Source organism: Lissotriton helveticus, chromosome 4_1, assembly GCF_964261635.1.
Source record: "Lissotriton helveticus chromosome 4_1, aLisHel1.1, whole genome shotgun sequence".
Taxonomy (NCBI): domain Eukaryota; kingdom Metazoa; phylum Chordata; class Amphibia; order Caudata; family Salamandridae; genus Lissotriton; species Lissotriton helveticus.
The window spans coordinates 622,774,854-622,796,603 of record NC_136063.1 but is presented as its reverse complement, the minus strand read 5'-3'; the positions used below and the strand labels follow the sequence as shown (position 1 = coordinate 622,796,603).

General features: G+C 44.8%; 1 protein-coding gene across 4 annotated transcripts in view; it reads left to right on the top strand.

Annotated features, from left to right (window-relative positions):
- The window catches only part of CHD7 (chromodomain helicase DNA binding protein 7), a 771,490-nt gene that overhangs the window by 426,123 nt on the left and 323,617 nt on the right, over positions 1-21,750 (top strand). For all 4 annotated transcript variants that reach the window (XM_078687262.1, XM_078687261.1, XM_078687264.1 and 1 more), the window contains exon 4: positions 15,893-16,028. In XM_078687262.1, coding sequence (XP_078543388.1) covers positions 15,893-16,028 — 136 coding nt within the window. The remainder of the gene's footprint in view (positions 1-15,892; positions 16,029-21,750) is intronic.

Sequence of the window (21,750 nt, the reverse complement as noted above, 5' to 3'; positions counted from 1 at the left end):
AGTCAGAGCACTTTTGTTAAGACCATAGATCGAACTCTGTGCAATCTAGAGTTTGGAGGTCATTGAATGCCTTTAGCAATGTTGGTCAAGATGTCAGTTTTGATACTTAATATCCATTGTTCTATAGTATGGTTATTTGTAATGCTATTTGGGATATGTGTGTGCGTGGGTGTGCGCGTGTGTGGTTATCAGCAGTTAATTGGAGATAGTTAGGATTACATTGCTCTTTGTTGCTGGTCAAATGTCAGTGTTTTGTTTAGATTTGGAGTCATAACTATATTGTGAATCATACATAGAAAGTTATATGATGCATCATTGGTAACTGAACTAAGATTCAATAAGTCCTACAACGGTTACTGGTGATTTAATAAACGATGAGCCCCAAGGCAGAATAATTTGTAAATGTGGTCATAAGAGTATTTTATCTGTCTGTTGTTGAATGCCTATTGTTTACAGTAACCGTATCTTTTTGAGTAGGATTTGGGTCATTCCATTACTTGTCATTTTTAGGTTTCGCCTGGCGTCCGCTGCGCAGCAGCGTTTGCGCAGGCGAAAACTTTTGAGAAGAGTATGGTGCCTTTGTCACGCCTCTCTCTTCCATTGGCTAGCTCCATAAATGGAGGCTATCCATTGGAAGTGAGATCTGTCCGTCATGGTCCGAGGCGATTCGTGGGCGTTCCGGCAATGTTTTTCTCATCCTGCCCCTTTTAGCACGTCATGCGGCGGTGGGCGGATGTTATTTTTTTTTTTTGTGGGACGCCATGTTTTGATCATTTGCCGCCGGAAGATGTCCAGGTGAGTGCTGTTTTACTTTTCTTGCCTTCTTGTGCCCGTTCCCGCCCCCCCTCCCGCTGTCCGTTTGCCCGTTCCCGCCCCCCCTCCCGCTGTCAGTTTGCACGATCCCGCCCCCCCTCCCGCTGTCCGTTTGCCCGTTCCCGCCCCCCCCCCCGCAACATTTAGCACCGGCGTTTTCCACGCCACGTTTATGCCCAGCTTGCGCTCGCCAGCCGCTTTCCCACGTTGTTTCTGTTTACACTCGCGCCGCCGACACTAAACACAGTGCGCGTCTGTACGAGCAGCCATCCACCCCTGCCCGTTGTTTGTGCGCTCAAATATGTTCCACTGCAGGCGGCTTATCTGCCGAGTACCTGCGTTTCTGTGCTACTCGCTTCCGGAGCCGGCTGGGGTCACGAAGTCGAGATCTGCAGCCTGACTCCCTTGGATGCAGAGTGACGGATGTGCATTTTGACAGATGACAAAAATGATCGGCGAGATGAAATCAGGGCAGTGTACACAACACCGCCCTCCCGTTCACCAGCTCTCATCCGGCGGTGGGGGTTTCGCCTGGTATGTATAATATGCTCTTTGCGTAAACCAGCGTGTGAATACTAAGTGTGATTAGTCCAAGTGCTTAGATTGCTGTGCGCACTACTGTTTTGTGTGACCCTTGGCAATGAGCACTCTGCTCTCATAAATACATTTACTAGGACATCGGATCATCCTACCTGTGACTGGCATGTCACTGCCCGAGTCCGACCTGTGCCCCTTTCCCCTCAGTATGGCGGTGTACCCTCTTGTATTTCAATTGCGCAATTCACATTTCAATAATTCGGTTTACAGTTAAACGAGGAAAGTATTGCTCTTTTAGAGTTTTCAAGGGTCCCAGGTGTAACTCGCCCAATCCAGAGTTGCTGTCCTTGCCTTCGGAGTAGAGGTAATCAGTATGACAAGTCCCACAATGCAAAGCAAAATGTGGCACTGGTCTATTCGTCTGACGCAAAAAAAACTATTTAGGTTATCATACGACGAGCAAGCAAACACTACATGTCCTCTCACCGGATACAACTTTTCCAGCAATAGACGTTGCTTTTTTCAATACATATTTTGAGATGTGCCTGACAAATTGAACCACAACTCCCAGAATGCATAGGTTTGTTGAATGAAAAGCACAGGAATGGAAGTGAGGCATAAAGTGATGTGGTGCCATGTGGCGACACCAGTTTCTGCCTCTTGGGGGCAGTTAATTTTGGCAGGTCTTAATGATTCCCTTTCTCTAAACTTTATAGTTATCGGACACACCTGACCTCATTATATCCATCTATTATGTATGGTCCTCTCTGAGCACCACTATTGTGAATACTATGTCCAATTAAGAATCACTGTGAGGGGGGTTATAGGTCTATAGGGTCTACAGGGGTGGGGAATTTGTATCGCCCGACGCCCTGGACATGAGGATTCTTGTTGCGGACAAGAAGTTTTATTGTCTGCTTAGTCCTCCGGACAAGTAGACATTCTCTTTAACCCTTGTGCCTCTAATATAATCACAAAGCAGTTATTATCCGATTGGAATATGCAATCTTAGTGAATGCGCCTTTTTTTTTTAGGTAATTAGGGTAACTAAAAGCCTGGCTGCAGCTGTGAGAAAGTTTGTGCTGTTGTTTTAATCTCCCCTCCGTTGTTTTAATCTCCCCATCGGGATGCTCTCCCCTTCGCATCTGCACGCGTATTTAACCCTGCAAGTGCATTTGCAAAAATAAACTTTTGCCATGTCTTTCTGAGCTCCCCAGCCGGCCCTGCCAAAAAAGCCAAAAAATACCGTTATTGCTCACTGTATCTGTAAGGTCCGTCAGGGCTGGCTCAAGGGCGGTGCGATCAGTGCCACCGCAAATATATTATGGCTTAAAACCACCTGCTGCCTCGTTCCTTCCCTCCAGCAATTTTCAGATATCAATAAAAATGTCAAGATTACTCCGGTGATTAATGTTCTTCCTGGAGAGAGGAGTTTTGTCTAGTGGAAGTTTGACTACTCGTAAGTTAGCTCAGAGGGTTACTATGCCTGCTGCTAAAAACGTGTGCCATGCAGATTGCAAAGTGCATGTAATATTAATAGGTAAATAGGTTACTGCTTTTGTCAGAGAGATATTTGTTATTTTGCAGTTTATATGTTAGAATCCTAATAGAGAACAATGAGGTATTAACTGTCATCAAAGGTCTGCATGCAAACTGCAGGGTTTATATTAGACCTATGTCTTTTTTTGCCCGGCTTTTCCTTAACCTGATCTAGCTAAAAAGGTTCATTTGGGTAGAAATGAATTATTACTATTGAAGAAAACCCCTAACAATTAGTGTTATGTTTTAAATTCTGAATTTGTGCTTTTCCAGACCAAGGACTATATCTGCCTATCAGTAAAGTATGGATGACATGTGACTCTTACATCTTGTAATCCTCTGTCTTATGTAACGTGTTTCTTATACACTGATTTACACGTGTGATTGTCTCTGTTAAATGTGTGTATGATGTAAAGTGCTCTGACACCTCACACTGGTATGAGTGGTGCTATAAAATGAAATAAATCTGAGAGACTGGTTATGGAGATTTGAGGGGCACTGTTAACTGGTGGTAGTGAGGGAATAGGAATCTGTGGTGGGGATGGTCACTCGAGGGCGCCAACAAACATTGTCACACAGGGCGCCACCAATGGTAAAGCCGGCCCTGAGGTCTGTGTTAGAACACCGGCTCCCATATTAGTTATGCTTCCGGGTGCTAAAAGTTGCTGCACATGCGCTCCTAGTTAAACAATAAAGATATGCCAATAGTGGTGCTGGGTGGATTCCCCTGCAGTGGTAGATGCCTACGTGAGCGGGGTCAGGGAAGGTGCATGTCGTACGTTACTATTCCTTGAGAGTGTACAGGAATGCTGTGTATGCAAATTCTCGAAAAGAGTAAGAAGTCAGAGGAGCCCTGCGAGCTGAAGTTGAAGGCAAGGAAGCTGAACAAGGAGGATGCGGTGCCACTGGACGCCCTCAATTACATAAAGGGTTACGGATATAAGATGTACTTGTTTGATAAACATACATATTTCTCACTGCTTAAAAGCCCCTGAAGTCAGCTGTGTGTGAACACCAGAGAGCCTTAAAACCAGTAATGCAGGAAATATTTGATGTACTTGTAGAGAGTTCTGAAGTCCCCGATTCAAGGAACTGCTGGGACATTCCTCTATTTACTGTGCAGAAAGATGCATGCTGCCATTTGTGATGCCATTTTCCACAGGAAAGCAGTTTCTGTCCAGGGGAATAGATAGTCTCATTTGCGTAGGCTCAGTGTCAAGGTTGATAAATATGAAATGCAGGAGCTTCTAGGAGGCACTTACCGAATGCGCAAAAAACTCAACTAGTGGGAACAAAATCCCAACCAAGAGGCAGGCAGCAAGCAACGGAGTGGGACATTGGGGGTGTTTCAAAATGCTCAATCCTTCTTTTACTACATTGTCTTAAAGGCATATGTTTCCCAATGGAGGTGGTACTGACCTTTCTTCACTGGGAGCTCGCTGTTGGTGGTTAATGCACCCTCTGTGTCCCCTAAGGTGCCCATTCCTCCTTCTCCCCGTCTTCCCCAGTTTTCTAACTTCACTGTTTTCTGTTCCTGTTCAAGTAACCTATCTGATCAGCTGCTACAATTTGTGTTTCACCATACGTGGCTCACTTACCCTGAGCCCGAGCCTAGACTCTCATGGGACTGATCAGGCTCCCCGGGCGAAACGCTAGTAGTCTGACCCGCTCTGCGCGCTCTCCCCCACTTTCCTCAGGTATTTGGATCCTTTTCTCTAAATACCTCCTTTGTTTAATGCCACACCATAATCATAAATGCCCACCTCAAGCTGTTCTCTAGTGCCCACATATCTGCTTTGAATCCTTCAGTTGCTTGTGCCCAGCCTGTCTCTTCCTCCCACCACATTCACTGAACTTTTAGCACCACATTCTAGTGCTATATCTCAGTCGTTCACAAGTTCTCCCCTACTAGCCAGTACTTGTTGTTGATATTATAGTGCTTCACACTTCACTCATGTTCTTTTCAAGCACTATAAAAACAGACTTTACCACTACGTGATCAGATGATAATCAGTGACCTTCGAAGGCTGAATGATGGAGGCTGCCCTGCCAGGGTTTTAGTAATCTTCTCTTCCAGCTCGAACACAAAACTAAGAGAACATTTAAAGTGCCATCATCCCTCCTTCTGTTCGAGTATAATCCTGGGTGGAAGCTATCTAGATCCTAACACCTAAATGCCACAGTAATGGGGGAAACAAAGGCACACAGCTTGTTATCACTTAAGTAAAAAAAGCTAAGATTTGGAGGCTGGTTTTTGATTTTCTGTAGCTCCTATATGTAACACATATGCATGCACTGTAAAAATTTCAGCTGTATAAGTACGTATGAGTATTTATAGGAATGACAAAATAAATAGCAATTCCTAACTTTTTTAATTTAATACTTTCATAGCGCTACTTATCCCACTGTAAGGTGCCAGAGCGCTTTACATCTCACACACATTATACACTGACTATTAATCATACAAGTGTGTAGTGTCATAAACAGTCTTTAGTGGTAGGGATTATATGCCACGATTGTTTGGCTGGTAGAAATTAGTTGGGGTTTAAAATATGGCACTGCCTGGATGGTCTATTAATGCTCAAAAAAACTATTTAGCAGCCTTATAATAACAGATTGAGAACAAACAAGGTTCTAAACCCATGTCTTGCAGTTTACATGCAGGTGCTTGATGCCAGTTTATAGCTCACTGAATATTGCCTGGTAATTTTTTCAATAATTCACAGCTTGGGTGTCTGTTCTCTCCACCTCAGTCCAGCCTGGTCCCCTTGAGGTCTACCTCCGTGCCATCTGTGAGTCTCATAACATTCCCTTCATTGATTCGGGTATTATGCTATTGAAATATCCACTCTCAGAGCTGTATTGTGCAGGCTTCTCAATTTTGACTCTTTCCTCTGTTTCTGTGGAGGCAGTTGGCAGGGCTGATGGAAGGCAGGAAGCAAAGTGAGCTGGTCAAGGTAAAAGGGTTGCTCAGAGCGCTTAGATGAGATCGCAGAGGGGGTAAAGAAGGCTGAGCAGCCTGTGATAAGTGGAGGCAAGGTAGCAACAGTAGACAAGAGAGGGTTTTGGAAGGGATGAAGCCTAATGGTGAAACTGGAGATGGAATAAAACCTCTTATGAGAGGGGAGGAGAACTTGTAGTGAAATGTGCTAGGGGTACAGAGCCTGTGATGAGGGAGTGGAGAGAAGGTCATGGGATGGGTAGTCAGAGGGACATCCATTCCAATGTATATAGTGTGAAGGTATATTTGTAGTAAGGGAGTGGTGTAATTTAACAGTAAGTGTGTGAAACCCTTGTTGTGAGAAAACAGAACAGGCGGGTTATGAACCCTATGATGAAGATGTGGAATTGGTATGGGCCCTATGGCAAGTTATTGGAAAGGCAAATGATTACTGCTGATAGCAAGAAAACAGTGTGGAAGGTAATACTTTATAATAAGAGAGTTTGCAAGGGCAAAGAGGCAGAGAGGGTCATGTATACTTTGGGTTTTATAGTTGACTAGTAATAAGTCCTTGCTAGTCTGTATAGCTTTTGGTTTTATAGAGTGCGTGGGACTAGTGGATTTCTTTACAGGGCTAGACGATTATTGTATCCCTTTGTCCCTTGGACAAGTACAGTTTTTCAAAAATTCCACACCCCTGGGTCTATAGGTCTATAGGTGCTATAGGTCTCGCATTTGCGAGAGATTAAGCTATTGGCATTGTAAATGACAATGCCATTTATTTATTTATTTTCAAAACCAACACATAAATAAAAATTGTAATTTACAATGCCAATAGCTCAAACTTTTCAAAAGGCGAAACCATTGCATCGTAAATGCTTGTTTTGCTTTCTTGTCAATCTTATTTGCTCACTTTCCTCCTTCTTGTGTTTGTTGCTACCCTGGAGAGTGCTTCACCATCCTTATGACTGGATGACTTCCATACCTCTACAACTCACATCAGGGAACTGTTTTTCTTTGTCTTTGACCACTATGGAGTGTGTGTTTTATTGCCCGTCCCCCATTTTTAGGCCTCGCCGAGCCATTGCGTTAGCAATGCTTGCGAGATATAAAGTAAGGGCTTTGAAAAGTGCTCCTAAAATGCGTATTGGGTACAGTGCTTGTGAGCACCACCACGCGCATTGTGCACAGCTTCCATTTGCCACCAGACACTTTGTGTGCGCGCTCCGCCTCTGCTGCCACACGCATTCAGCTCACCAGGCTGCACACCCCCTCACTCCCCATATGCTCGCTCGCCCCCTTCCTTTAATGGCCCTCCCCCAGCACAGAGCGCGCATCGCTTGTTGTTTTCTCCCTGCCTGCATCTACACAGCCCCTGTTATTGCCTTTCGTTCACTCAGGTGGTCACCCCTCACCGCTTTTCTCTAATAAATGTTCTTTTCGGTGAGTGTCCAGCGCTCAGATTCTATAATACTCTGCTTGAACCCAGACCCCTGCTCAGTCCACGGTGTGCTTAAATGCTTGAAGTTTTCCCCGGTTTCTAAATTTCTGTGCTGCTACTTATATCAAAAACTTTCCTGTGCTGGACTTCACTAATTGCTTTTTTTTCCCACTTTTTAATGCTGTACTGTCCCTCACATTTTAGCAAATTAAGGCGTTATGTGGGGCTTTTAGGGCAGGACTATGGTAGGTGGTATTGCAAGTTATTTCACCCTTCACCCCCCTCTCAACCCATTGTAACCTCCTTCAGCACTGTGCACCCCTTCACACATTCGCACATAGCTGACCATTACTGCGTGCTCTCTTCAGAGAGGGCAGGTATTAGATGGGTGTGTCTCCTGTTAAGGCGCATCATTCATTCCAGCTACCTTACACAAGGTCACATTAATTTTTATTGTCCTTGGAATATTAGCTTATTCGTCCAGAACAATAGAATGTCGAGCGACTCCGTGACTCGAACCCGATTCCCAGTTCTAAAGTCAGCAGGTCTGGCCATTACACCGCATCCTGGGGTAAGGGGAGAGGGGCAAGCAATGCCACATGGAGGCTCAGCTCGTCATGGACTCGAGGTGCCAACAGGACCTCGGGCTGGGCCAGAGCCAGGCATCTACCACCCCCTCCAGTATTCAGGGAGCTGAGCCGAGCCTGCCAGGACCTCTCTACAGGCCTCTGCTCTGCTGATGTGGACGGCAATAAACGAAGAGTGTACTGTAAGGTGATGCCACATGTCCTCGCTTCCTTCCTGATGGCTCTGCGCACAAGGCGTCTCTTCTCCTTCTCTGTACATCTATCTCCCGTAGCGCCTCGCTCTGCACACAGCTGCTTTCTCCTAGCGCTGCATGCTTCTAGCTCACTAAAGCTTGACGATGAGTTCAAGCGCAGTGGAAGACCTTTTACAATAGTTTACTAATTATCTTTCACTTGTTTATTGGTGCATTTGGATGTTAAACAGGTACTGCTAATAAGGTGAAATCTTTGCCCAGATGGTGTTACCGTGAGTAAAAAAGACAAAATAGTTAGGTAATATAACAAAATGTGTTGCATTATGCCACAGAATTTGCCTTTTCTTGCCATATAATTTAGCGGCATACTTTGGTCCATCACTGCCACATAATCCCAGTGGTCCTAGATATAATGTTCTAGTTAGACCACTATTTCTATGTCGGGAGAGTTTAAAAGCTCAGAAATAGACATGTGCATACTTTTGTAATCGTCTAGCGTAGGGGTGGCGTGTCGGGGTCTCGCACATGACCTATTTTGCATCTATTTTCTCATATTTCGGTAGTTTTTGTAAATACAGTTGGGTAATTTAGGTGGCTCCTGGACATGTCACAGCAGCTTCTTTTGGCGTCTCAGGTATAATCACCCTTGGATCTCAAGAGGCTAACTCTCGGGTCTCACCGGAGGGTCACTTTATTATCTCACGTGAAGGTCATTTGAGGATATATTGTGAGGGTGAGCTAATATGAGGGTTAATTTATTAAATGCTTTAGATTTCACAGGAGGGTCTCAATCAGCCGGCCAATTAATCAATGTACTGGTACACTGCTTTTTCCCAGTGGCGATAGATGCAAAGCGGAAGTGTGCCTGGGATTTATTGAGGCTTAACAGCAGTGCAAGGTATAACTCGGACCGACCGTCAAGGGGGAGCAGGGAGTCTGGAAGCACATGCTTCAGAATATGAGCATAAACTGTGTTCTCCTCAGAGCTGACATTACGCTTATCTACCCCCTCACCCGCCCCACACACACACAGCCACAGACACACACAGCCACAGACACACACAGCCACAGACACACACAGCCACAGACACACACAGCCACAGACACACACAGCCACAGACACACACAGCCACAGACACACACAGCCACAGACACACACAGCCACAGACACACACAGCCACAGACACACACAGCCACAGACACACACAGCCACAGACACACACAGCCACAGACACACACAGCCACAGACACACACAGCCACACACAGCCACACACAGCCACACACAGCCACACACACACACACACACACTGCCACGCACACAGCCACAGCCACGCACACAGCCACAGCCACGCACACAGCCACAGCCACGCACAGCCACAGCCACGCACACAGCTACAGCCACGCACACAGCCACGCCCACAGCCACGCACACAGCCACAGCCACGCCCACAGCCACGCACACAGCCACAGCCACGCCCACAGCCACGCACACAGCCACAGACACGCCCACAGCCACGCCCACAGCCACAGACACGCACACAGCCAACCGCACACATACAACCACACACAGAACCAACCGTCAGTGCACACTTTCACCAGGCACACACCATCAGTCGTCAGTGCACGCTTTCACCGGGCACAAACACCACCAGCCGTCAGTGCACGCTTTCACCGGGCACAAACACCACCAGCCGTCAGTGCACGCTTTCACCGGGCACAAACGCCACCAGCCGTCAGTGCACGCTTTCACCGGGCACAAACGCCACCAGCCGTCAGTCCACGCTTTCACCGAGCACAAACACCACCAGCCGTCAGTGTACGCTTTCACCAGGCACAAACACCACCAGCCGTCAGTGCACGCTCCCACAATGCACATACCACCAGACGTCAGTGCGCATTTTCACCAGGCACACACACCACCAGCCGTCAATGCACGCTTTCACCAGGCACACACACACCACCAGCCGTCAGTGCACGCTTTCACCAGGCACACACACACACACACACACACACACCACTAGCCATCAGTGCACGCTTTCACCGAGCACAAACACCACCAGCCGTCAGTGTACGCTTTCACCAGGCACAAACACCACCAGCCGTCAGTGCACGCTCCCACAATGCACATACCACCAGACGTCAGTGCGCATTTTCACCAGGCACACACACCACCAGCCGTCAATGCACGCTTTCACCAGGCACACACACACCACCAGCCGTCAGTGCACGCTTTCACCAGGCACACACACACACACACACACACACACACACACACCACTAGCCATCAGTGCACGCTTCCACCAGGCACACACACCACCAGCCGGCAGTGCACACTTCCACCAGGCACACACACTACCAGCCCTCAGTGCACAATTTCTACACACACACACACACACACACACACACGCACCACCAGCCAGCCATCAGTGCACACATCAATTGTTAGCGCGTCCACAATTAACTATTGTAACAATAGCAGGATGGCGCACTTTACTTTTAAACATATTCATTTAAAGCACAGCATGCCACCATTGCTATAAAAATAAATACACATTTTTTTGGCCTACAATTTATAGACTTTTGTTGCAATTGGTGTTGCAATATTTGGCAATGCCAATAGCTTCAACTTAATTAATGCGAGACCTATTGCATTGTAAATGCTTGTTTGTTTCATTTTTGCATTCCCGCCCCATGTACACTCAATTTGGCTACATGCACTTCCCAGCTCATCCTTAAAAGCATAGCGACAAAGTATACTTTTTGCATGTTTATCTCCTGCCTTAAGCATGTTGCGTTCAAGCCCAGACCATAGCATACACGTATAGATAGCCTTTATTGCGCCGGAGGGAGGACAAAGCTGCTGCACTCGTTGTCCGTAATGTGGTTTTGGCAGAAAAGTGACTATAAAAATGTCCCATAGACAGAGCCCTGAGCTGCTTGCTGTACGTTTGCATTTTGTTCCAGTTAAAAGTGTTATAGAAAGTAAATAGCAAAAAAAAAAAATTATCTGACACGTTCTCAGGTTGCTGTTGTTTTCTTCTATGTGCCTATAAATATTAAGTGCCATTTTTAACCCCTTCCATGCTGCCATTGGCCGACGGCAGCACTAACTCGCTGGTGCTGCCATCGGTCAATGGCCGACGCGGCCGCGCCCGTTTTTTAAAATGGCCGCACTGCCGCAAAAAAGCGGAAGCAGCCAACGGGTTAAGCTGGAGAAAATGCAATGTAGGCTTTTTCATTTTTGTTCAGTTTTCTGCGTGAAATATGAAAAATAAACCTTGCCATTTGTAAAGATTGAAAATACCTCTATGTAAGATTTGCTTTTCCTCCAGTATTTATTTTTTTTAATTTTCCTGATAATGCTAAACAAACAAGTATTGGAAAATCCAGTCGCCTTAGCACTTGTACTGTGAAGGAAAAACCAGTTATTTTTACCATTTGCTCGTTTCTATTACTGGTGTACTGTGGCGCAGTTAATATGAGAATATTATTTTCCTAAACACAATAAAGTTTATTGTAAATAGTAAATTTAAAATTATACTATTTTAAGTGTGATTAAAAAATTGATGGGTTAGTTGGTGATGCATTATTAAAGACGTTTCCCAAGATAAGAGTCACATTTATCTGTAAAAGTGAGGTTTAGACCCTGTTGTCTGCATCGCTAACAATGTGCTATGATTGCTAATGGTGTTGAGGTTTTGGCTACCCTTCAGGGCAAGATTTCTGATTAAGCTAAAATGATGAGCAGAGCAATGTATTAATGCTTTTGTTATCTAAATGCATTGTCATGGTTTGAGACTAATCAGCTTGTGAGTACCTCAAAATGACAATAAGCCGACTATTGTATGAAATGGTAATTCACTGGACTTGCGTTTTATTAATTACGTAAAATAATCAATGGAAATGATATTTCTGTATGCTGTTGAGTACCACTTCCTCATAAGCAACACTAGCGCATTGTACCACGGTGGTGCTATTGATTGTTGGAAATAATAGCACTTCTATGCAGGCAATCAACTGAATATGATCAGAATTTGCTCTTTAATAGCACATTTCTGGGTCTCACCTACGACAGTACATGCTCTTCATACACTCGCCAGAGAGATTGTACAAACCAAAAGGCTATTGTTCGCTTCATTGTCACTCTTGTACGCTGCTTTCTAATTGGTCACTGCTTGCTGCTTTCACTTTTTAGGTAGAAGCATACCAGACAGCACAGCTGTCTGATTTGCTGAAGACATCTTTAAGGGCATTCAGAAAGCTTCCCTGGGAATGCATTCTGCCCATTGCTTGCCATTGTCTTTGTGGTTTGTAACTCACATTGCCTTGCTTTCCATTTGCTGGCTCTATTTGTTTTAGACTGTCCAGCTTGAGTTCGTCCCTGCCCTTGCCCAAGCCTTTTTATTGTATCCTTCTTAGATCACACTTTCTACAAACACCTTATCTTGTTCTTATCTTGTCACATTTTCTGCCCATTTAAACACAAAGGTAGAATGTCAGGCTCTTTCTTCTGAAGGAGATTGTTGTTTACTTTTCTTTCTGTGACTTCAACGTGAGTGTTTTAAGGAAGGCTGGAGAAATGCAAATTACTCACCCCATGGAGCCCACTCGTGTACCCCTCCTGTGCTCCTGTTTAGGAAGCTGTAACATAATCCTTAAACAAGGCCTGCAGGGAGGAGGTGCACGCACTTTCTGTGGCAACAAATATGTATGCTTAGGTTTTTCCATCAAAGCACGGTTGACTTTTGCTTAATGTGACCGTCCAGTGAATGTCTTATGACCTTTCTGTTTACAGGCAGAGAACCAAACCCTTTTGTTAATAACAAGCATTGGCAAGTCAAAAGGTGTAGCCTACACAACTATACTTAACCCCTTGGCTGCTGGGGCTATTCCTCTGCTGTGCTGGGGGTGTGCACAGCGCCCCCATGCTCATGACGAGCTGAGCTCGTCACAACCACGCCCGTTTAATGGAACGCTCGGCACAGCAGGGGAATTAGCCCAGCGTTTGAGCTTTCAACGGGCCATGACTAGCTCAGCTCGTCAAGAGCACCGAAGCACCGTGGCGCATGACGAGCTGAGCTCGTCATGGACATGGTAGGGGTTAATGAGCAATAGCCTCAGTATGTGCATCATTTGCAGTATCACTGTGCCATAAAAACCTAAAAAACACAGATTACTGCTTTTGGTAAAACTACAAGCAACTACATTATTTACAATACTGCCTTAAACATCCTGCCTATGTCAAAACATCGTTTTTATACTATTTGGTGGATGTGTGTTCTCAACAATGAAACAAGTGAACATGTTCCATTGAAACAATGGCCTATCATCAGGGCCGTCTTTAGCACAGCTGAAATCTGGTGCGATACTATGCCACTTCACTCTATGCTCTCTACCACTCTACTCTATGCCAGTGCACTCTACTATGCAACTATGTACCACTGCACTCTACTCCACTGCACCATACACCTGTCCAGTATAGGTCACTCCATTGTACTCTGCACCACTCCAATCTACGCAAATCCACTCTACTCAAATCCACTCTACTCAATACCACTGCACTCTATGCCACTGCTCTGTCACTGCATTCTATTCCTGCACCACTTCACTCTTTCCTGCACCACTCCACAACACTTCACTCTATGCTGAAACAATCTACGCCACCGCACTCAGCACCACTCTATGCCACTGTGCCTTACGCCACTACTCTATGCGACTGCACTCCGCCCTGCACAACACCACTCAATAACACTTCACTCTACTCTGAAACAAACTAGTCTGTGCCACACTACTCCACTCTGCATTCTACTCTGCACCACTCTACACCCTTGTCTTCTAAACTACTGCACTCTAAACCCCTTCTACTCTGCGCCCTTCTATTACTCTGCGCCCTTCTATTACTCTGCGCCCTCTTCACCACTGCACTCTTCACCATTCTACACTATTGCACTCTGTCACTACCCTCTACACCACTGCGCTCTGTCACTTCCCTCTACACCACTGCGCTCTGTCACTTCACACCATTGCGGTCCGTCACTACAATCTACGCCACTCTGTTTACTCTGCGCCACTCTATAATCCCCACTCTACACCACTTCACTCTGACACTCTTCGCCACTGAACTCTGCAGCACTGTACCCTGCACTACTCATCTCTACGCCGCTCTAAGCCGCAACACTACATCACTCCACGCGCCTCCAATCTATTCTGCACCACTGCACTCCACGCCACTGCACTCTACCCTGCATCACTCTATGCCACTTCACTGTACCCTGAAACAATACACTCTACCCCTCTGCCCTCTACCCTGCACCACTACACCCCGAAACGCTCCCCTCTGCGCCACCTCACTGTACTCTGAAACAACCTACTGTACGTTATTGCACTCTACACCACTGCACTGAGCCCCACACTCTGTTGCTGCACTTGTTAATGCACTTTACACCACCTTACTATAAACCAATGCACTCTATGCCAATCTACTCTGCATCACTGTACTTTAAGGTGCTTCACTCTAGGCCACTTTTCAACACTCCACTCTAATGCTCTACTCCATTAAACTCCACAACACTCTGACACTCTACAACATAACTCCATTCTACAACGCTTTAAGTAACTCCCTCTATGCCATATCATGCCATTTTACTCCACTCTGTTCTACAACACACTACTCCACTCCATGCCACTCCACTCCGTTCCACTCTACAACATTCTACTCCACACAACAGCCTGTATACCACCCACTGTGCTCTACAACACTCCAACACCCTGTGCCAGTCCATGGCACTCTACTCTGACAATATGCCACTCAACTCTACTCTACCTCACTCTACTCCCTTCCGCTTGACAACACTACTCCCTCCGTGACAATCCACGCCACTCAATGAGAATCCATTTCACTGTACTCCAGGTAACTCTACGCCACTCCATTCCAGCAGACGCCACTCAGACTCCACTTTACGACACTCTACACCACTCTCCTTTACCCCACTAACTTTTAGTCATGCTGAACAGCAGCCTCACTGGTGTGCAACATGGCTAGAACATATTAGCAGAGCCAAAACCTCTTACATATGCCAGACCTATTGGCGTTGCCTGTGCTGGAGCATGGACCAAGTACTGACTGCTCCTGCTTGATTACTATCCTTCTGCCGATTATGCTGTGATTGAGCTAATACATTTATTATTTCTTCTTCCCTGTTACCACTGTTGAACTTCTTGCAGCTATGTTCTACTATGCCACACATGCTTCAAAGAAGCATATTTCTCCTTTAAAATTGGTTTATTGCGAGTACAAATTTTACCTGCTTCCAAATGTGTTTTCACTGGGACCTTGGCATGGGTGCATTAGCTTTATTTATGTGATAGGATTATTTGCTAAATGTCATTTATTTTCTTCTTTGTCTTGTATGGGGATATTAAATGATTTGTTCAGAATCACAGAGGTGTTGTGCTGAGATCTAACAAGCATTGGCAAAGCCAATAGGACTAGCTTTTGAGACTATTGGCTCTGCCATTACCCTTGGTTCATGCTGTACAGCATGGGCAGTGCCAACGTTTACAATGCTTTATAGCCATGCTGTTTAGCAGTGAGGCTAAAAATAATGAAAAAAAGTACTATGATGCATCCAGTGCTAATGCACTTAAAAAAAGAGACCACGTTAGCCCTGGTTGCATCATAGCTCTTTTGTGAATTAGTTTTACCTACGTTGCAAAGCAGCCGCGCCGCTGTATAGCATGGCACAAGCAAAATTGCTTATTGCTGGTCACATTTGTTTTTTAAATTTAATTTAGCAGCCGATACCTTCAGAATGATAAACAAATTATCTTGTGTTTTAGCAACAAACCTGATTCTGAAACAAGTGCTTCAAAGAAAACGATTAATAAGGAAAAACCGGAAGGAGTTGAAAGTGCCGAATTGGAAAAAACACCACCACCTCATTCTCCTGAGGAAGAAGACGACGCAGTAGTTCAGGTTAACAAATACAATTTTTTTGACATCTAAATTCTGATTGTTTTTGCAGCATAACGTTGCATTTAAAAACGTAATATCACTTTAATCTTGGTTACAGAAATTATTCAGTTCATCTCCTCTTAGTTTAAATAACAAGTAATATCGTACAATTTGATATTTTGAATGGGTGTTATATTGTGCTTAGGTGGTATGGTGACCTGCGGGAAAATACATGAAAATAATATTAACTAATGTTGTTGCTGCTTTTGTGCCGTAACTTAATTTACCAAAGAATATTTTAGAAACATTATATTACTTCAGTTTGCATTTATCAATACTACTGCAGAAATAGTGCGCTCGGGAGATGACGCATTAACATGCACATCTTGGTGCATTTCCTTTATTACTTGTATTCCCTATTCTGAACTAATTCTATATTAGAGGTGAAACAAAGTTGATTATAGAAGTCTTTTTAGGGATAGGTGCGCACTAATTCACGCCGATGCAAAATGCGGTTTTGTTGAAGCCTTTTAAATGAAAGGTGGTACCTGGCTGCATCTATCGGTACAATGACAAAGGTACTCCTCTATTCATTACATAGGGGTGTGAGTTTTTGCTTCGATTTAGTTCGAACATGTTTTCCTTCGGTTTATAATGTACCTAAACTAGATATATATTTTTATTCCTCAAAACCAGAACTTTAAATTGGTGAAACTTCTACATATCCATTTTAATGCTTTCATTTCTTTAATACTGTTGCATAACTTTGGTTTCATAGGGTCAAAAATAAATTCCAGTTTGCAACTCTGGTTTACATATCCTTAATCTGGAATGTGAAAAGGCATTAAAAGGGCTAGTAATTTCGAGTATTGATTATGGTGTGCCAACTGTGCACTTATTGCTCTTGTGCCTTGGTGAATTTTCAAATGTTGACCTGTCTACTCTTCTTAACATCGCGCTAAGGGCCAGGAAAAAAAGACACTATTGCACCGATTGTATGCTTGGGTAGATGACAATTGAGTGTTTTGCATTTGGCTTGGCTCTTCACAGGACCTAATGCTTAAAGGGCGAATATCCTCGTTATTGTAGAAACATTCATGTATCAATTTACATGAAGCAATTCTCCTTTGGTCGGAGTGAATAGCAGTGGTGCCATAACCAAACAAAACATAACTTTACGCCCATCATATACAATATAAATGTCAGTATTTTTCCTCATCAATATGCTTGGCTAGAGATATTGTTGAAAGTGCTTCCTTGATTTTGCTGAAATTTAGTAAACTTAATTTTTATTCTGTTTTATACACTCTGTCATCTCTCTGAGGGATAATATTTGCATAGAAATTCTACCCCTTAACTCTTAGGAGCTATTCAGTCCTTGGTCTAGGAAAACAATCAATAGCTGAACTGAAGCTACGCCAGCCAGTTATTTTTCATATTTGCATGGTCAATGAATCCAAGGATAAGCTGCCTTCTGGTCTTCTAATTTGGAATGTTGTAGCTGCATATAGAAAATTTGCAGTTTATGTTCGGTACAACCTTTGCCAAACCTTTTATTATTTGGTTTCCCATCTACATAATATTATCAGGGGATAACGAAACCTGAAGGAACAGATTTATTCACTTTTTACTCATGAGCATATTGATACTAAACTTGTATGTAGAGGCATGCTTTGGCGCAAGGGCCTAAACGTCTTTCTTCTTGACGGGGTCTAAGAAACGGTCCTTGTGTCGTGACCTAAAAATGGCCCATGTCAAGTTAAAATTGTGCATCTATAGGTGGTATCTGAGGATTGGCAGGAGTTACATTGGCAAGTGATGTCATTTTTTTTCTTTCTGTATGATGTGTGCATTTGGGGTATTTATGGAGAGGGCGTTTTATATTTATATGTGTGTGTGCTTTTTAATTTGCTTGTGTATTTAACTGTTCCGGGGTGTGTCTGCCTTCTGGATTTAGTGCACGTATTTACATATCATAACTTATCGTATGCAAATGGGACTCCTAAAAGGACAGATCTTATTAATCTCGGAGTGTTGACCGGAAGCTTTTGTAGTTAAACGGTACTTAAATTGCACTGTAATCATTGGGCATGTGAACCCCGTATTCAGTCGCATTTAAACAAAATAGGAAGGTTGAAAGTCTAGCTTTGTAATAATCACAGCAGTTACCCAGTTTACACTATATGCTAACTTTTAGCGATTGTATTACTGTTATTGTCCGCTTCCTTGGGCAGGAACTTAGGTATGAGCCTTCACGTTGTAAACAAGTTATTTTAACCTTCAGATATGCCCAAAATCTCATTGCTTCTCCTTGGTCTCTTGGGAAGAAATTCGTCTAGTAATTAAGAGAAACTAGAAACCATCAGAATGTCTGTGGCGCAGTTTATCAAATGTATGTATTTCTTGCTCAGTACAAACTAGATATTCCTTCAGCTGTTGTAGCTGTCAGTTTAAAAAATACGGTTGCAGCGTCCAGTTGTATTTCTTCAAATTTAGTTATGTACTATACTGAACAGATCATCTTTAGAACCGTCAAAAAAACGCTCATTAGTTTGTCTAACTTGTTTTCAGTATTTAACTTTTATAATAATGGTAAGTATGCTTATGGTATTAATGGATGTGGGTTGTGACACCTTAGATTTTCGAAAGGCTTATAAAATTGTCTTTCTACCGCTGGAAAAGATACTCAGTGTTTGAGTGAAAGATCTAGTCGTGACTTCGAAATTTTAAGTGAAAGGAATCCAGAAATATTGTACACATTTACAGTACACTACACACCCGCAGACAGTCAACCAAGGTTTCACAAAAAACAAACTCCCGCCCTCATTGTATTCATTCAGATATATTTTGCGTACATAACTGAATCTAGTTGCTATTTCTTGAGCAAATACCTACTTTAAACCTACCCTGCCTAATAGCCACACTTAAGTGAAGCATAACCTCAAAAGCAACTCAAAACCATTATTTCTGATGGATACTTTTAACATTAAATTCCTCCTTTTTAAAATTTTCCCCTGGATCTGATAAAATCAAAAGCAGTGCTCCTGTGTGCCGGTAGGTTGTGCTCCTTTAGTGATGATGGAGCCTCGCATAAGCGCCACCCGTATGTGCTGATGTCATTTTTTAGGTCGAGCGTCAGCGAAAGACCTATTGTGGCCCGTATTTGGGAATGTAGACACGAGAGGGTGCACGAGCGCAGATTTGACCTCGTGGGCGCGCACGGCGCCGTGCCCCTCTCGTGCCTCACATTCCCGTACGCACACAGCCAGCCCCCACACCCCTGCACACACTCCACACAGGCACACGTACACACAGGCAGGCACACACACAGGTACAACACACGCAGGCACATACAAGCGCACCCCCCCACCCCTCGCCGCCCCCCGCTTACATACACACACAAACGCGCACACACACACTCCCAACCCCGCTCACCGGGCACACGCAGGGCTTCCGTCACTGGGGGGGCGGGCACCGTCAATGTGCCCAGACGCGCCCCCCCCCCCCTCACCGGGTCTGCTATACTCTTTAGGTCTCGCGACCTATCGATGCGCACATGCGCATCGAGCGGAGCGAGAATTCAAGCGGCGAAAACATCATGAAACCACCAGCTTTTTGCTGGCGTTTTCATGAAGTTCATGTGAACCACGTGTTCAAACATGAACGCGCATCAGCCTCCCTCCATTTGCCGCACAGCACATCAAAGGGCTTCGCCCAGCGTGCGCTCTGCGGCTTCTCCTCCCCTAATTACACCGCACACAGCCTTCCTTTCATTTCTCCTCCCCCTCCCCAGCCAGCTTCCCCCAGGCCGTGTTCCCTCAGAAATGCTATTGCATATCGTTTGCTACCTCTTGTATTTTGTTGCTCTTGATACTTGCACAACTGTCACTATTGCCTCATGTAACGTAACGTTTGCTTTTGTAACATGCTCACTTGTAATTTTTGCTTCATGTATCACTACTGTTGTCCGCACTATATAAAAACGCCTCCCTCGCTCTTCTGCTGCCGCCATTGCCTTGGGCTCTCGCGCTCCTTTCTCCCTCTCTCCCGCTGCCTACTCCTCCCACCCCCTCCCTCTCCAGTGCGCGCTCCACTCGCATCTGCCTGCTGCTCCGACCCAGCAATGCCGAAAAGCTTGTTTCCTCTAGTAACATATCGTTTGCTACCTCTTGTTTGTAATTTGCAGGAATTATAACATCTAAGTGAATTATATGGACTTCAACCCATGGGATGTATAAGCATTAGTACAGTTACTGAGTTACAGTATAATACACTGTTCGTGGGACAGCGCTCAATACACATGTAAATAATACTCTCTCGGGGTTCTGAAGTTATATGCAATATATTCGGTTTCGCCTAGAATTATTATTATGCCATTAAAAAAACTATATAATATGCATACCTTTTTTGGGGTTTCTTATTACCAGTTCTTGAGTTGATGTGTGCTTTTTGGCTGAAGAGACCGGATGCGTTCAGCAATACATGCTTATTTTCTGAACTCTTTCTCCCCGCCCCTCCCCCCCCCCCTCCTCCATCGTAGCTCTGTCTGCTCCCCCCAACCATCCACCCCTTCCAGCAGAAGCTTGGTGTTTACATCCACTTTCTGGTGTTTTCTACACAAGGTGATTTGTGGAATTGAGACGACATTGATCTCGACACACACACACCAGCCATCCGAGATTGGCGGCACGCTTGCTTTCCTTGCAATAACTGCTTACGTGACAACGCGCCTGCATCAATGTCAGATTACCCCAACTACTTCTGTTAATTACAGCCTCACACCCATCCACTCTGACACAACCGCACTGAGCAACATCGCTTTTTTGTTGGCAAAACTGACTACGAAAAGTTGGAAGGAAAGAAGGGTCTTTTAATTTTTGATCGGCCTAAGGTCGACACCTGGTGGTTTTATGTGGCAATTGCATCGTCTTGACATATTTTCCGTATATTGTAACGCCACAAATAACAAGCATTGGCATTGCCAATAGGTCTCGCTTGTGGGACCTTATAAGGATTTAGTTTTGCAGCACAATATCCGATTATGCAACAAGGATATTGTGCTGCAAAACTAAATACTTCTAAGGTCCCACAAGCGAGACCTATTGGCTATGCCAATGCTTGTTTTAGGGCTCGTTTTTGTAGTCTTTTCGCCTCGAGTATATAGTCAGATCATCTGGGTGAGAACGCTGAATACAAACTACGTTTTCGTTCAGACTGCTGTATTTTAAAAAACTTTTTCTGAGCTGGGGACCGGAAGATTTACAGTAGAATGTGTGTAACTATGTAATTGAGTGGTGGGCTCCAAACAAGAGGCAATTTGAATTGAAAGGTGTCTCAATCCCCCACAGTGGCACCATGACCCCTCACCATTGCAGGTCTATCTTCATCAGCACCGTCCCCGCTTCACAATGCCTACCAACGCTTTTCACCGAACACCTTTACTGTCTCTTCGCAGTCTCGGCTCTCCGACCATACTCCCATCTTCAGGCGCAGAGAAGCGCTCAAACAGACTTCTGTCTCGGGAGGGGCGGGGTGGAACAGACGCTGGGTAGAGTTACACTGCGCATGCGCTAGCCTGATTTCACGTCACGTGACGCCTGGCGTCACTGAGCTGCTTCCTGGGTTGGGAAGTGATCACTGCGGTGCGGACCTGTTGCACTGCATCCATCAGTTGACAGGAGAGATGAGGTTGCGATCCCTGTCCAGGAGCTGTCCTGTGCCCCTCTTGCTCCTTCTCATACAC